The sequence below is a fragment of the Cydia splendana genome, chromosome 1, assembly GCF_910591565.1.
Source record: "Cydia splendana chromosome 1, ilCydSple1.2, whole genome shotgun sequence".
Classification (NCBI taxonomy): domain Eukaryota; kingdom Metazoa; phylum Arthropoda; class Insecta; order Lepidoptera; family Tortricidae; genus Cydia; species Cydia splendana.
The window spans coordinates 3,086,996-3,105,448 of NC_085960.1; the positions used below are offsets into that span (position 1 = coordinate 3,086,996).

Here is an 18,453-nt window from a genome sequence, read left to right on the forward strand (position 1 = left end):
AATGTCGCTGGCACGAGTGTGAACGAGATGAAAGAACGACGTGACACTCCTAAGCCCGTAAAATATGAAGGAAAATCAAATATATTTCGACATATTTGATATTTTTAAATTATGTTAAGGTGTTTTAATGTTTAATACCGACACATCGTATCGTACAAGTTGAATTGGATTCAGTTACCAAAGATTGGAAAGAAACCAATGAAAAATCGACTCCTATTCATTCCCGGCTCTCAACGACCGAACTGAACTAAAGGAACTAAAAGACCGAACTAGTTCGTTTGACCGATTGACCGAGAGCGGAGCGCTCTCTGTAGTGACCGAGCAGGCACAAGCCTATTGGTCACACTGCAAATTTCATATTGGAAGATAATTAAAAATATTATAATTTAATTTTTTCCCAATGCACAGAATTTAGCTAGAAAAAAGTGAAAAGTGTTTAATAAAAAGGGTCGGTCATACGCCCTATTACGGCCAGACAGGAATCGAAAGAGTCTACTACTAAGAGCGTCTAAGCTTTGTTTGCGAGTAAAACAATGATATATGTGTGTCAAATATAATAACCCAATTAAGCTTCTAAGCTTGCAATGGCCATCTTAAGCGCTCCCTCTCTTGTGGCGTTCCCGCCAATAAAGCCGGTGCTGTGGCAGAATATGCAGTCTGGTATGGCGGCCACGTCGCTGAGTAATTCGTCGCGGACGCCCCACCAGTCTTTATGGAGAGGTTTCCTGAAAATATATGTGAACAATTAACTTTTTAAGTATTAGTAAGTAGGCTAGCATGCACTGGGCCCAGGACAGAGCAGCTTGGAGAGCACTGGTGAAGAGTGCCCACAATCGTCACATCCCTCAGCCATGAGGTTACGACAAGGAAGAAGAACTTATGTATTTCTTAAAATACATGGCTAAATTAAATTTTCTTCATTGGTAGACGACAATGCATGTTCGATATAGTATAATACAGACAATGGTTAGGAGACTAGAAAGCTACTTGGTAGTGATCCTGCCTACAAAGCAGGAGGTACTGGGTTCAAATTGTGGTAAGGGCATTTATTTGTGTATATTATTGTCTAGTACCCAGTGTATCCACAACAAGCCTTATTAAGGTTACGGTGGGATTTATTATATATTTATTTATAAACAGGAAACACGGCATCAATTGTAGACCAAGCATTCAGCTTCAAGCTGCGTTTCCACGAGTGCGAGGATGCATAGAGGGATGTGTTCGTTAAGAATCACTTTATTCACCTATCCTCAAAGTTACAGGCAAAAGTGCTCACTTGGTCAAAAATCAATAACATACCTGGTAAGAAAGCTGGTAGGGTTCTGAGGCACAGCCTGCACCCTCCATGAATTAGGCTTGTCGTTGAACAGCACATACTTGATCTCGTGGCCCAGCCCCATCTCAGTCTCAAGGTCAAACAAGTGCTCTTTCCAAGGGAACCTGGAAATTGTGAAGTGGCTGTTAAAACTGTGCATTCTCTCGCACAGTCATCAAATGCATTACAAAAACTGTTTGCACTGAGTGTAGTAGCAGGTCAGCTTGTGAATAATTAACTTTCAATGTTGTTAAGTTGTTATGAATCATATTTACACAATATATGAGGTTTTGGCCCTACCAAATTTTAAGAATTGAATTAAGTACCTAATAGGTATTTATTTTTTATTGACACATTCAATGCAGCAGGGTTGATATATCACATGCAAACTATGCTAAATTCAGAGTTATACTAAATTGCCACTGTGAAGGTGTTAAGTATGATACTAGCAAATGTTTAAGAATTACCTCTCTGTATACTCCAATATCTGGCCAGACTTGTGAACCTCAAATCTAGATTCTATTGCGGACTTGACATAGTCCCTAGCGGGCAGCCAAACTGATATAAAATAGTTGGTGGTGTAAAGAAACTCTTCGCTAACAAGTTTCATAGCTTTCTTGAACACTTCATCTAGGTCCACTGTGGCACTAGAGTTCCATTCTGGATTTAAGCGACCCACCCTTGCACTTAAATGTGTTCTTATCTTGTATTTTGGCTCTTCACTGGTCATAGGTACTCCATTATCAATAGCATCTATTTCTTCAATGAAGTTTTCATATACTTTTTTGTAAATGATTCTTAAATCTTCCGATTGTAGGGGGACTTCCTTAGGAGCAATGGTTTGGATGACATCCTCACCGTAATATGCATAAACTAGACCAGCTGAACTTAATCTGAAACAAAGAAATAAAAGAAAATATTAAAAATATTGTTTTCTGAAAACACACTTTGAACTGGGCACACAAAGGGCAGGCCACAGAACCTTATCACGTAGGTATTTAACAAATAAAGAAGGTTCCAATTTAAAAACCTTAACCTATCCTTCGGTCAAATTTCCTTATTAAATAGAAAAAAGTACCTAAAACTAGATTCATTATTTGTTTAAATTATACCAATGCAGACATTTTTTTAGAAACTAATAAGTCGTATCAACTACAGACTTACTTTATTTTATACTTATCACCAAACTCCGGCCGCAGAGAGCTCAACGTCTCGTTAAATTCTCTCTGATGATGATCGTACCGCTTCGACTCATGGTCGAACTCCGCGCCAACATCAACCACGATGTCGCAAGTCTTCAGCTTCTCCGGGTCTCTGGTGCGCACGATCTCGGCGTCCTTGTACTGCGGCAGCTGCTTGAGCATGAAGCACGCCAGAACCTCGTCGCAATGGAAGACGCCATCATGGGTTCCGATCTGAAACAATTTGAATTTAGAAGGGTAGGTATAAAATTACATATGGCGTCGTTGTGAAGCGAAATCACTCTTGACTTTTAGCTTGTAATTTGCAATATTAACTTATGTTTAAACAAGTTAATCGTGGCTACTAACCTTCATGTTATTAAAAAGCAATTTACTAACAGAAAGTGAACGCGTAATGGGAAAAGAACACGATTTTGGAGAAGTACGGTATAAAATGGGGTGTAAAAGTTTAAATGATTTCTTTAACATTACAATTAATACATTTTTACGTCAAAATAATTCTGAAACTCGTGGTTTTACAGGTAATAAGCAACTTACAAGAAAAAAATGACGTTTTGTTCGCCGGAGAAACTGCAAACCGCCGGTGACGCCATTTTGTGAGTGATTGAATATTGAATTGAACGAATGATATTTTTTTATTCTCTAGTGCTGCGCAATGTAGTTCCAAAAACCGGTAAACTAATCGAGTCAAAAATAGTATCGATTATAAACAACCATACAACTCACGGTCTTTCTTGCAGTTCTGGCATAAGAGCAGGAGATAACTAACTACTAGAGTGGGATAGTAATACACTACCACAGACAAAACATCCTCCAGACTGAGCATAGTCGCGCTACCCCCTCTGCCACGCATATACGGTAGTTTTACTCAATTTTCGAGTCGAAAGTGTCTTTGTGTGACGTCCGTGTCTTTGAACGGACCAATCACGGCACGGGATTTCGCTCACCTCGTCCCGCGCACCCCCGTATTTTTGGCATCATCGGTTTCATGAAATATACTGGGTCAAGCAGATCTTGTCAGTAGAAAAAGGCGGCAAATTTGAAAAATGTAGGCGCGAAAGGATATCGTCCCATAGAAAATTTGAATTTCGCGCTTTTCTACTGACAAGATTTGCTTGACCATCTATAATTGCTCTAAACTCCTCTGTCTAGAGGATTCCTAGTCTATGTACACTACAGACATTATGCGAACCATAGACCTACCATCCGCTCGCGCTTGACAGACAGCTGAAGTGTGCGAAAGGGAAGCCATCACGTATATGAACATCCCATGAGTGCGAAAGAGTCAGACTACCAATGAGAAAACGTAACCACTTTTGAGTTTGACGACGGCCGCGGACGGCCAAGAGCGTATCACGGTAATTTTCAAATTGAAAAATATAGACGGATTAGGACGAAAAGTATTAAATAAAGTAATTACACACACACAGCCAAACACACAGGGCCAAATAATCCAAGCAATTACTCATTTCAGAGGATTTATGATATTCCGAGCGAAATTTTCATAACGATATTTTGTCTAATTAACAGCGTAAAAAGTGTAAGAAGCCGGTTTATACACTTCATTATAAGTTTTTCTTTCGTTCCGTGCTAATATTTTATCATATTAGTCAATAATTTAGGATATTTTGTGTAAAAACATAAACTGTTAGTTTACGCTAGGGATTGACAAAATGTTCATATGACAGTATCGATAACTTGTCGGTATATTAAGACGAAACAGGAGCTGAGTTTTAAATATTTTAGGTAAATATACCCGTCTCGCTAACCGAAGCGGCACCTAAAAGTTGTGCGATAAGGACAAGGCGAAAAATCCTGCGTAAAAATTTCAAAAATCGAGGTTTCGTACTCCTGTGTTTCCTCCTCCAAAACTTAACCAATCGTAACCAAATTTGGAAATCTAAATGATTATGAAATTATCTGTGTCGGACCGTTTTGCTTTTTTGGCTAATTGATATCAGTTTTGAATGCCACGCCTCTCATTGCGGCATAGTCAATTAGGCCAATTGGCCATTTTTGAAGGGCTCTAGCGCCTTAAAAAACAAAAATATCAAAAAAAGCAAAACGGTCTGACACAGATATTGACAATATTAATCTGTGTTGAAAAAATCATTACTCTAGCTTCAAAAACCACCGAGGAAAACGAGGAGTACGTTTGTATGGAGAAATGACCACTCCCGTTGGCTCTTAATAGCTATGTAATTATTTCTTCACACGACATCATTAAGATATTAGCTTTTATAACCGACTTCAAATAATAACGATTGTTATACTTTTTGAAGGTGTTCATGTTTAGCGTGTCATGATCACTTCACTTTGCAACACAGTGAGAGTTACATTAAGATAAGTCTGCAACGATTTTGATGGCAAACGCAGTGCAAGTGTTATTTATACGCCATAATGTCGTAGAATTTTAATGTTTAAAATAACACATTTGAAAAAGTAGTCGATAAAGCAATCAAACATCGACAGATTATTAATATGTTTTAACATGACATCACTATTTTTGATCTCACATAGACAATTTACGCACACACTTGCATTTCATTTTTGGTCACACTTTTGAAGATTGACAGTTGTTCTTTGTCATCTAATTCTATAGCCCCCTTCAGACTATGCGCGCGAATCGCGGGCGAAGCCGCGAACGCGAGTGTGGCGTCGATTTCGCAGATTGTTCACGCCTTCGCGCCTTGTTCTCCGTTTTTTGTCGGTATTTTGGCCCGCGTCAAAGGAGACGCGTAGCGCGAACTTGCAAGACTCCACATTACACCCTATTTTGGCTCTTCTGTGGCAAGATAATTATACGAGTATTATGATTATATTATATTAAGCTGCTATATTTTACGGTTTCACAAGAAAACAAAATGGAAAAACAGCTAAATCACGTATGATGCCATAGATAACTAACAGTTAAACTCGATCAGCTGATGCTTTACCGCCATCTTGCCGCAAACCAAACTGCGAAATCGCCGTGAAGTGTGCGAGTGTGGAGTCATACGTCAACTTCGCGACATGTTCGCTTCGCGACGTCGCGCCGCGATTCACGCACATAGTCTGGAGGGGGCTTATGATGCGAACACCGAAATGCGCAAATTGCGGGCATCTTTCTCTGTCAAAAGCCCCCTCCAGACTATACGCGTGAATCGCGGGCGAAGCCGCGAACGCGAGTGTGGAGTCGATTTCGCTGTCTGCGAAAATCGACGCCACACTCGCGTTCGCGGCTTCGCGCCGCGATTCGCGCACGAGTGAGGAGGGGGCTAAACTAATTACCTAAGTATGCCTTTCATGGAGTAAAAGTTGTCGACGTCGACATAGATAAAGTTGGTCGAGCAGATCTTGTCAGTAGAAAAGGCGGCAAATTTTAAAAATTTAGGCGCGAAGGGATATCGTCTCATAGAAAATTTGAATTTCGCGCCTTTTTCTACTGACTAGATTTGCTTGACCATCTATAATTACGTACTTATTTAATTTTTTTATGCTCACTTTTTTAATTATTTTTGAGATTGTATTAAATGTACTTATGTAATTATTATAAATATAAAGCTGTACCGAGTGGATTTTAAGAAGGACAGAGCCTGTCGCTCGAATAAGCAAGAGCGATAGAGAGGCAGAGAACGTTTTTTGATGTTTTTGATTTTTTGATAAGGGTGGTATTCCACCTGTCCAATTTATTGTTTCAATATGTATTTGCGTCCCACATTTTGCTTAATGAGAGAGAGCCGCAATGTACATTGGACCAAGAAATTGGACAGGTCGAATATGGAAACTAGTGCGGGTAAGGGTGGTATTCCACCTATCCAATTTCTTTGTCCAATATGTATTGCGTCTTACATTTTGCTTAATGAGAGAGTGAGACTCAATGATATTAGACAGGTGGAATACCAGCCTAAGGCCCCATTCGCACGAGCGCGCGCGAGAGCGCTTTCAACGCGCGTTAAAAAAGCGCTTGAATCCGTCCTCATGCTAAATTAGATTTAACGACCAACGCGTAAAGTCGAAAATCCAACAACGCTTAATAAAAAGCGCCACGGCCATCGTGTGAATAAGTACACATTTAGGTACTTATCCATTTGTGTAATTCAAACTCTTTTTAACGCGCGTTGTAAAAGCGCTCGTGCTAATAAGGCCTAAGTAGCAGATATAACAGATTATATTATTTATCTACAAACAAAGAACTTGTAGCTTCATAAAACGCGACTCAGGCAGGTACAATGCGAGATGGTAGTTAGGAAATCATTCACATACAACAATTTACTTGTTTTTGACAAAATTTGCCAAAAATCATTTCTAATGTAATTTTACAAAGAAGCAAAATTCGAGTTATAAAAGCGCACCATGCTGAGATGAAGGGAGAACTAAACTTCGGGTGTTGTACATCAACTGCCGACAGATGGCGCTAGTAGTCTCCCGTGAAAACTTATTGTAAGTTGAGTAGTGTTGACTACTTGACTAGTTATTATATTAAATATGAACGGGTCACTCACGACCGCGTTTTTCGACTTTAAATACGTGAGTAACCCGTTCATGATATATTTAATATGTCTGTGTCTCGCGGAAGTTGTAATTGATATTAAAATTACTTGACTAGTGTTGAATCAAAAAATATAATTTCTAATCTAATCGAAATTCGAAATAGTGACTTAAAAGGGCCTACACCTGTACAAAAATAATCTAAAGCCAAAAAAACAAGGGACATAGGACATAGTTGTTCCGTCGTGCTAATATTGATACCCAAGCAGGCGAGAGTTACAAAATTTAACCACGAGTGTAGCGAGTGGTTCATAAAGTCGAATATTAAGCGTTGCTATGCTAGGCTTTCAAGACACGAGTGTTAAACAAACATTGCGATTAGTTCCCGATTCGCCAGATTCTTATTTCGCCGGATAAGTACTTGTTTAGTCAGATTCTCGTTTAGTCGGACTGTGATTAGCAAAAGTAAATGTGGCAAAACGAAATCCGGAATTGGGAGTTAATCAAAGTCTGGGGCCCATTTCTCGAACGGTATTAGACTAATATTATTAGTCCGCGAACTTTCAAATCATATGGGTTACCATGGCAACACACTAATAATATTAGATAATTACCCCTTATATGGCGTAGGGATGTGACGACCCCATCGCCCGCTGGTTTTACCAGTGCAATCAGTCAACGCAGGGCAGCTTGTGGCGAGCTGTTGGGGATTAGCGACCTCACGTACCCGAGTGCTCCTGGGGAGTTCTGTTACCCGCAAGGAGGGTGGGTGGGACAGGATTCTCTGCCTCTGGCTTGCCTTAGCCGGCCGGCCAGAGTGGAGTCGTTAGAGCTATAAGCTCCAGGGGTGGAAGTGAAATATGCATAAGACGCGAGTTGGCACAGTGGCTGTTAACAGCCACTGGGTAGAAAGCGGCGCACACCTCTCGACACCCCTGAGCCGCTCACACCGGTGTTGCCCTTGAGCCATCCTAGATGTCGCTTTTTGTGGGGGCCCATCTTGTGAGGGCGAGTCACCGTCTGCCGGAAATAAAATTGCATACCGTTTTATTAGGCAGGCGTCCGGTTTTTTCACCCCATAGCTCAGTACTTAGTCCATCGCTTTCACCCAATAACCTAGTTCATTTTAGATTCCATCAACTCTCAATAGCCCTTACACCCTGGCGGGTGCTGCCTCTGCGTGCGTCCCATGACACGGGCAAGGGCAGCATCCGCTCGGTGTACCCCTTACATTTCATTAAAGTGTCAAAAGGGCCTCTACGTGTTGGCTTCGGCTCCGCGCATGCCTCCCAAAGGTCCGGAACACCATTGTTCCGTGATGGGGAAGACATTAGATAATTAAACTAGTTAAAAATTTAAGTGGAATCTTGAGCGTTGCGAGGGTTAAACAATTTTTGCTACCGAGTGAAACATCATTTTTCACCACACAAGGAAAATACTAACTGTAAAATATTAATTACCTGTAGATCAAATCCAAATTAATGCAACTTTCTCATCAGTTTGGAATAATAAAGAAAGCCTTTACGAGCTTGTGGTGAAAGTTAAAATGTATGCTTATTTCCCACCGTCGTAGTATAAAAAATGTATCACAGTGATCATTTGATCAATCATGAAAGTAGGTAAATATAGGAAAAATCACGTAATTGTTTATATATGTTAAGAACGTGTCACTCTCGTATTTTAAGTCGAAAAACGCTCGACATGTTACACTCCTTACCGAGGAGTGTTATCAAGAGCTTGCGTTGACGGTGACGGACTGGCGCAGACTGTGGGCCGCAGCCAGTGGCGGATTTGCAGTCTTTGCCGCCCTAGGCCCCAGGCCCTGTATTAGCCGCCCCTTTCTCAGCACCCATCATATTGACTACATTTTGAGTTATTTCTTGTTAATCATCAGCTAATTTTTTGTCACAATTTGCCGCCCCCAAAAAACTTGCCGCCCTAGGCCTGAGCCTACTTGGCCTTAGGGCAAATCCGCCACTGGCCGTAGCCCTCCGCGCCCGAAATGCTAATAATGATATAAACGAGGGTACGGAGTGAAACATGTCGAGCGTTTTTCTATTTAAAATACGTGAGTGACCCGTTCTTATATATTTCATATGTACGTATGTGTCTCACGGAAGTATTGATATTAAAATCAGTTTTTTTTTCAAGTTAATTAAAAAAAACTTACAATTATTATTGCCGACTGGACTGTAAGTACCATCGCCCACACTGTTAACTGTACATCGGTGGACCTTATGCCTTTTGTAATAAGGTCCACCGATGTACAGTTAGGAGTGTTGCTGTTTGTACCTTATTGGTACCTATTATACTAGAATACTAGATTATTGCATTCGCAAAACAGTTGTAACTCGAAAATGGGAGAAGATGTTTAAAAGTCGTGTTAATTACCTGCAGTGTTTTTTAATTAATTTCTAAATTATATTTATTGTCGCAACACACAAATGTTCAAAAGAAGCGCTTTCTTCTATTCCGAATCCCTGGATATACAAGATACCTACTCTACAGTTGAAAGTTGAAAAGTTAATTTCCGGTCGAAATCGTATAGGTATTATCAATACACACACGCACACACACACACACGCGCACGCTCGCACGCACACACGCACGCAAACACGCACGCACGCACGCACGCCCGCCCGCACGCAAATGTATTTGTATTGGGTGTAACTTTATGAAAGTAACGTTACTTATACGAATTAAATAACATTTAAATAATTTTTCAATTACGTTATACAAGGTGTAACAAAAATACTGGGTACATATCCGTAGGTATGCTGTTTTTCTATTCGATGGAGCCGGTAATCGGCAACTTCGTTTTAGCGCAGCGTGCCGAAAGCTGACGTTTTCCGGGTTGAGATGTTGAAAGTGGTGTAGGAGTGCTATAATAGTTATTTGTTTTACAAGGGGGCAAAGTTGTTATTTAACCGCTCGTGCTTGCGTATTGATAACCGAGCAAGCGAAAGATTCCAAAATTAAGCCACGAGCATAGCGAGTGGTTCGAAAAATGAAATCTTGAGCGTTGCGAATGGTTTTAAAGCACGAGGGTTAAACAAAATTTGCCCCCGAGTGAAACACAAATTTTCCACCACACCAACCCGAAGCAAATATTAAATGTAAAATATCAAACAAAATCAAACCAAATCAAATCCAAATGAATGTTATTAAATATTTAATTATCATCCAAAATCATCATTTAAAAGTAAATTCTACCAGCAAACAACCACAACTCAAAATTTGCATTTGATTACTTTGCCTCACATGTGAATAAAATGCAACTTTGCTATCAGTTTTTGAAGTGCAAAATAAGCCTTGTGTGTGAAAAGTGTGGTGAAAACAAATTATACGTGGACGAGTCGCGAGTAAAACAGTACGGTTACCATCAGTTTGTCACTAACATAAACGCCGTCGAGAACGTAATTTACTTTCTATACATCTCGCTCGCACTCGCATATTAGTGCAAACGGGATGTATAGAAAGTAAATTACGTTCTCGACGGCGTTTATGTCAGTGACAAACTGATGGTAACCGTACTGAACGGGACTTAACTTAAGAGAGTCCCCAGCGGCAAGCTCGGATCTTCATACAAACGTAGTTACGCTCTCATTTTAAAACGACTAGATAGATTGCTCTGAAACTTTGTACTTACAATAGGATAAGGTATATCTACTTATAGTCCTGTAATTAGTTTATGTAGCTTCAGATAACATAGTTAAAAAAATACAGCAAATTTAAGTTTTTCATACAAAACTTGTTTTGCTCTATTCATTTATTTCGTTTGTTTTATAAAAATGAAAATGTGACGTGAAATTCGGCCGAGCTTCCTGGGGACTCTTAATCGCATACACTTACGTTTATTATTTGGCCTGACGTTTCGAACGTGACATTACGTCCGTGATCCCAGGCAGACATATCACCAGAGTTCGGACAATTTATCGCAAAAACAAATATGGTATGGAACATGATACATTTTTTTTTACAATTTTGAACTGCAGTTTTTGAGTATAATCTGGAAATGTTATATTATGAGTTTAATAAAACTTGTCCTATTTTGAGATATAACCTAACTTTCGGTAAATTTATAACTAATTTATTATATATTATGTAATTGTGGTAAAGTCCATTTTACCCTACTACGCTGAAACACGAAGGAAATGTTATGATTTTAGCAGTAGAGCCTGTGCGGATCTGGGCCCAATACATTCAACGTCTCTTCTCTTTCCGAACAGACTCTACACGCTGGCCAAAAAATAAGTGCATTCCCGTTGCCAGGGTTTTGGGATTATACTGAGCAACTTTTACTATGAGACCAACCCCGAAATCGCGAAAGAAAAATTTACCCTCCCATAGAAAATGGATCAGCCAAAATGTATGAAACAACAAAATTTTTTTTTTCGCGATTTCGTGGTTGGTCCCATAGTAAAAGTTGCTCAGTATAATCCCAAGACCTCTCTGGCAAGGAGATGCACTTATTTTTTGGCCACCCTGTATATGTAGGTATTGCATATGTTATATTACAGCCAGTAGACCGGACAGCAGACAGCAGAAGTAGACCGGGGATTTGAAAATTATCTTAACACAACTTTGTTAGGTTAGAGTTAGACCAAGATAAGTCTGCAGCGATTTTATTTCAAACTTCTATGAAATAAATATATAATTCTATGAAATAAAGTATAAGTCAGTAGTAATAATAACCGAAACTGTGAAATTGTGAACCATCAATTTTTGCTTCACCCTTTCTAGGGTCCATGTATATAACATCTGTACTATGGTATGCAAATAAAGATCTTATCTTATCTTATCTTAAAATTATGACGTATAAAAACACTGGCATATATTGCGTGGGCCATCAAAATCGCTGCAGACTTTTCTCGGTCTAACTCTATCAAGTATCAGCTCTTTTCCAAAATAATGTATGACATTTCTTGGCATATTTTTTTACATATAGCATCACTACTATCAAAACTGTGGATCGTAGATGGTCTGAAATAAATCATTTTTATTTTATTATTTATTTATTTATTGCGTATAGGTTTTTAATCTTTTTTATGTAATAATTAGGTATTTTTAAAGATTATTTACAACACACCTCAAAACATAAAACATATTGTGGTATTTAGACTAGGAATCGATATAGAAACACGGAGCTCACGTTAACAGTTTAACCTCTAATTACAGACTCCTGAGGGTAGGTGGTACAAATTCCAACTACCGACAACATATACCATAATCCCTCCACCAATAGTTACAAAAATAACAAGTTACAGGAAAACAAAATAACTAAGTCTTATAAACAGCGTTCCTATTTCTAGTGGATCGCACACCCCGTCCACCAGCAGGCTCGGGTGGAACGGGTACCGGTCCGCTCGTGGCGCTTCCCGCGGGCAAGGCGCCGGGCTCCTCGCCCCCTTCTGCCCGGGACAACTGGCCCTCAGGGCGGCCCTCAATGACCTCATTGTCAAACTGAGCACTTCCTTCCATTACTGCAGGGGTCTGTGGTGATGCAGGTTGGCCATCATCTGGGAGTGAACAGAATGAATCGTTTTCATGGAGTCCTTCGAGCTCGGAGTCACCGTCATCTTCGTCTCCGTATAGGCTCAAGTCGTCCACGTCAATTGCAAACAGCGCCGTCTACTTTCTAATTTAATTTACGGCTACAATATTTATAAAAGTAAATATTTATTTTAGCGCTACTACTGAAGTCGCGTAGCAGTAGCAGTATTCAAGTGTGTATGCTTGTAGTTTTCATCAGTAAGAAAGGCTGTATTCTGGTTAGGGGCGCGGAAGCAATCGGTCAAGTGTCCGAAAATTACATCATAGAACATGGTCACCTGAAATGTGCGCTAACGCTTTAACTAAACCAGATTTTACCAAACTAAATTAGGAGACAATGTAGCGATACAATATAAATTAAATCTTATAATTTATGGTTTAATTTGAAATGCATGTAGCGATGTAGTATGTAGGTAGTAGATTCAGTTTTTGGAAATTTTTCAATATGTAAAATCATGGGGGTTGGCGAGGTGTAGGTGCAGGTACAACAGTTATCAAAGTTAGAAGTTGCGAGTATTTAATTTTGATTTATCACTTTACTACCCCGCAACTATACGGCTCTAGAAAAGAGCTAGCAATCGTTTCAAAAAGTAACGGCGTAGAGGATATGAAGACGCATAATTTTTTAAACGACTAGAGTGTAGTGTAACGTCTTGCTAACCTTTCACGCTGTTTCAGGGGTTTTATCAGCGCTCTCACATTGAGCTTTTCAGCCCTAATGGGTCCAAGTGTTAGGTGAATATTCTGACCCTACGCGCGTTGACGCTACGGGGACGTTCTACGTCCGAAGAGGTTTAAACTGTATCGGCCGCTCCAGATAGCCGAGCCGCGACACCGGCAGTATCGCGCGAGACCCCGGCCCGACCGGTCACGCCATGCGGCGACCCCACGCGCGCACAAACTCGCTACCGATCCAATAAAATAGGTAAACACGTGACAACCAAACAAAAAATACCACAGTGCAACCGAACCGTCAAAAATTTTTTTTGAGGTTAGAATTTTTGGCGGCGCTTTCGAGCGGCTTTTCGTTGCATAACGCTGCAGTTAGAGAAAAGTTGACGCGGTGAAAATTTTTTTTCTCAAAGTTGGCACACGGTGGCAGATTTGGGCCGATTTCAGTGCAATGACTTGTGCGCCGGCCTGTTACGAAACGCTCCAGGCAAAAAGTTTGCAAAAAAAAGTTTCCGCCGCGCTAATTGTTGGCCAGTTTTCGGCTTAGAGGTTAATAATTCGCCGTGATCGATTGATCGGATCGTTTGCACTGTGATATTTAAGCAAAGTGTTGAAGTGTTAGTGTCATTAATATTGTGTATTTCAGCTGGGTGGTCGGTGAGAAATGTTACTAGTATCCATTACTTCCCCGTGCGATTTCGTTTTGCCAATGCAGTGTTAGATACTAACCACAAGTGAACCCGATCTCGGTAACAGTACGAAAGTATCGATGTTAGGAAACACCGCGGTTTGGAAGAATACCTAGTGTGTGGACATTCGAAAGTGTACGGTTACTGCTGACCCTACCGGACTATTGATACAGGTGAGATAATTGCCATCATTTAAAAAAAATGTTCAGGACTTGGCCGAAACACTGCAAACATATGGATTTTTTAAATTTCGTTTTTATTCGCATAACTATAACTGGGTATTTGCATAGGTAGTTAAATGTGTCTAATGTTAGGAATTAATACTCAAATTAGAAAAACGGACAATTTAGTACATACTTACTTACCACTGAAAATGCTTCTTCCTAACCTAACTAATGTAAACAGAGCCATGCACGTAACAAGAAAAATCATGTGCGTTCATATCCCAATAAAATATGGAAAATATCATGATCATAGTCCACACATACGTATACGAGTATAACTTATTTTAGAATACTTGAGCAATAAAGTGATAGTGAATAGTTATTTTTTTTACAAGGGGTTGCCCCTGTTGTTTTCTTGTTGTTTTAACTCTTCGTGCTAATATTGATACCCGAGCAAGCGAAAGACTCCAAAATTGAACCACGAGCGTAGCGAGTGGATCGGAAAGTGGAGCCTAGAGCGTTGCGAGGATTTCAAATTATAAATTATAAACTTTGCTACTGAGTGAAACACCAAAATTTTCACTAATCTAGATATTTTGTTTATAAAATTTGTCAGGTCTGGCTCGTAAGTCCACTGTATTGCAACCTACACTTGCATTCTACTTTATGTGATAACATTTCGACATACCAACGTACTTGGCACAAATTATACTTTTTAATATCCGCTGTCGGTCAAATTAAATTCGTTAATGGCAGTTAAAAGTAGGTACTTAGTAGAAATACCTAATTATGTGGGTATAGGTACAGAGTGAAAGTGAGAGTTTACAATTCCTGTGTTTTCAAAAGTATTTTTATACCACGTCGGTGGTAAACAAAGACACGGTCCGCCTGGTGGTAAGTATTTTTACGCAATTTGATGTAAGTAGTTCGAAATTTAACGTAACGTAAAAAGTCGACAGCTAAAATAAAATCGGTCATTTAAGTATAAGAAGAGTAAACATCTTCCCATAAAAAAAACAACGGGTTGCACTCCTAGAGTGCCGGCAGAAGTATGACATTGTAACAGTTTTTCGATCAGGTCACGTGTCCGTCTTACGAAGCGTCTTACGCTGTCGCGAGTTTAACATATTATCCCCATCACAAAAAGTGCACAGCGCCGCTAAAAAAGTTTTCACTTCAAAAATTAAGAAGTCAACGGATTTTTTAAGAGTTTCTTATTGGATCAGATGTTTCATCATTCCCATAGGTTGGAACATAAAACTTAAGGTTTTGTATTACTAGAGAGAGATACCAGCTGATTAAATATGTTTGGGAGCCGTCAAGGCCAGTGTTCAGTGCACGCGTGTAAGTCTGAGTTGATTTGATATAATAGCCGTGGATTTCTAGATCTACATCTTAGGTTCTAAAGAAAAGAAACGCATTTAAAGACAATATCGTCAATCACTAAGATGTCCACGTATTGTTACGTGCAATAAATCAATGCCACCCCACACTGGCGTCTCTCGAGCGTCAGCGTCTAGTCAACTCTATGGCTGCTACTCGACGCGACATTGGCACAACTGTGCAGCAACGTCGTTTTCCATAGCGCTGACTAGACGCCGACGCTCAAAAGACGCTAGTGTGTGGTGGCCCTTTGGCGCCAAGTGCCGCCTAAATGCACAGTCAATGAAAATAGTGCAAACTGTTATTCGACATTTGGACTAAAGTATAAAATATGTTTTTGGCTGTCTCTCATCGATCATCCATTTATGACATAAAAATTACAGAAAGAAAATGCCTGAGTTAGATCACGTAGGTATACTATTTGTCAATTTTAATCCCTTTTCGTGGCACGACAGCTAACCTGAAAAATGTCTAATCCATCATTTGCAGACTTGAAAAATCTAGATAAGGCTGAAAAATAGCCACAATCGGAGGCTAATGGCCTCAAAACGGCTCGATGACAGCTCGTCTAGTGACGCATTTATTACACTAAGATTTGTGTCTACTTTTTAGGGTTCCACACGTAGACTTCCACACTAGAATGTAGAGGTGCATCTTACAACCAAAGTAATTTTAATCTCATATTTTTGGGCCACCCCACACAAGCGTCTCCCGAATAGTGATCCAAAAGACTCGAGCCTTTGGAGCTCTTTTTTAGGGTTCCGTACCCAAAGGGTAAAACGGGACCCTATTACTAAGACTTCGCTGTCCGTCCGTCCGTCCGTCCGTCCGTCCGTCCGTCTGTCACCAGGCTGTATCTCACGAACCGTGATAGCTAGACAGTTGAAATTTTCACAGATGATGTATTTCTGTTGCCGCTATAACAACAAATACTAAAAACAGAATAAAATAAAGATTTAAATGGAGCTCCCATACAACAAACGTGATTTTTGACCAAAGTTAAGCAACGTCGGGAGTGGTCAGTACTTGGATGGGTGACCGTTTTTTTTTTGCTTTTTTTTTTCGTTTTTTTTTGCATTATGGTACGGAACCCTTCGTGCGCGAGTCCGACTCGCACTTGCCCGATTTTTTAGGGCTCGCCTCATCTCTTGAAGCCTAAAAGGCTAAAAGCCTATTTAGCTCTTTAGCCCTCGAGCCTAGTTCTATTTAAGAGCCTAGACTCTTCGGGCTAATAACCTTATTAAGCCCCTAAAAAAAGCCTATTTAGCTCATTAGCCCCCGAGCCTGGTTCTATTTAAGATCCTAAACTCTTGGGGCTAATAACCTTATTAAGCCCGAAGAGTCTAGGCTCTTAAATAGAATTAGGCTCGGGGGCTAAAGAGCTAAATAGCCTTTTAGGCATCAAGAGATGAGGCGAGCCCTAAAAAAAGAGCTAAAAGGCTCGAGTCCTTTGGATCACTACTCCCGAGTGTCGGCATCTAATCAACTCTATGGCTGCTGCTCGACGCAACGTTGGCGCAACATTTTTATGCGCATGACGCTAGTGTAGGGCGGCCCTGGGTACCGCATCTAAGAGAGACCTATGGAAAATGGCGTTGCTGCGCAGTTGCGTCAACGTTGCGTCGAGCAGCAGCCATAGAGTTGACTAGACGCCGACGCTCGGGAGACGCTAGTGTGGGGTGGCCCTGGGTTCCGTAACTAAATGGTTAAGATAAAGAGTTGCGTATTACAGCGTCTACGGCCAATACGATTTTAATATAATTCAATACGTCCTTGTAGGTAGGGTACAGATGTGCTATTTGAGGAAAGTTTTAAAAAAATCTCGGAAATTACAGGAAACTTTTCATTTTTTTCATGTGAAAATTTCGCAATTTTGGAAAAGTTTTAGCATATCTGTGGTCGCATTCTTGATCTGGGCGCCACCTGGCAACCTATTCCTAAAATTTACGGTGGGCCTAGTTTTGTTCAATCAGATTAAAATTTAATCTTAATTTTTTTTTATTTAAACTAAAATAAGCCTGTGTTTGTTTCTTATTTTTCTTTTCATGGCTCTACATCTACAAATACAGTAGTGTCCGATATTTCTGCGCTCTTCGTTGTGCAAGATTATTGTAGGTGACTGTACTTAAATTATAGGTTATAATAGTACGTTTACCCCAGACGCTAGACACTAGATACATCATTGGACAATGAAACTCCGTCATACAGCTACTCGTACTTAGTAGAATTGGCTTACACGCCTACTACTTACGTGTGTTTAAGCTATTCATTAGCATAGAGATATATGTGTGATACGTATAAAATGTAACCTACAATATATGAAGTCGATGACACAGTGTGTAACAGTAACAGTTTTTATAACTAAGCCTCAAGTAGACATATATGTTAATAGACGTCGCATGATGCAAGAAGTTTTACTGGTGGTGGTCGAGCGATTTAGATGTGAAACTTACATCGGCCAAGTCTGAATCTTGAATCATACTGATGATAAATAAACAAATCCGACTAAATGAAGGGGAGACAGAAACGAAATAATAGTAGCGATTTTCAATGACACAGACACGCTCAGTTTCTGTTAATGGGTGTCAATCTAAATTTTTGTTAATCGCTTTCAGACAGATTGATATTCGCTTTAATTGGGGTTGTAAACGATTAATCGCGATTGCCAATCACATGAGATTGATAATGATTGATCGTTTCGGGGCCACTGTACATAGATAAATTAATTTGTTTTAAAGAAGAGACGTCTGCTAAAGATACCTCAATTAATATTTTGTATAATAAAAAAACCTCAACGCTTCAAAAGAAAAGTGTTGCTAATACAAATGGTAGAGCCGCGGGCTGGTATCTCGGAGTCGTTCGAGTCTCGCTCGAGACGATGAATTTTTCCTTCTAAAACAATAATAATATATGTCTGTGTCGTCACACTTTCTGTTGGAACTATTGATCCGAGAGATTATCGCGTCGGATCACGTGGCTGACGTGGCTCCCGACTTGGATGTTGA

At 40.0% G+C, this 18,453-nt stretch overlaps 2 protein-coding genes across 3 annotated transcripts in view; one reads left to right on the forward strand and one right to left on the reverse strand.

The window, feature by feature from the left end:
* Positions 1-539: 539 nt before the first annotated feature.
* On the reverse strand, positions 540-3,086 carry LOC134806782 (MYG1 exonuclease). Its single transcript, XM_063780130.1, has 5 exons — positions 2,866-3,086; positions 2,480-2,730; positions 1,783-2,208; positions 1,300-1,440; positions 540-725 (listed from the first exon to the last, which is right to left on the reverse strand). The coding sequence occupies exons 1-5, from the start codon at positions 2,983-2,985 to the stop codon at positions 566-568; spliced, it is 1,098 nt and encodes a 365-aa protein (XP_063636200.1). The 5' UTR covers positions 2,986-3,086; the 3' UTR covers positions 540-565.
* A 10,131-nt stretch (positions 3,087-13,217) lies between these two features.
* The window catches only part of LOC134789698 (fibroblast growth factor 22), a 373,859-nt gene continuing 368,623 nt past the window's right edge, over positions 13,218-18,453 (forward strand). The window contains exons 1-2 of one of the 2 annotated variants that reach the window (XM_063760326.1): positions 13,218-13,465; positions 13,859-14,074. The gene's annotated coding sequence lies outside the window, so the exon portion shown is untranslated. The remainder of the gene's footprint in view (positions 13,466-13,858; positions 14,075-18,453) is intronic. The other variant, XM_063760317.1, reaches the window with a different exon arrangement.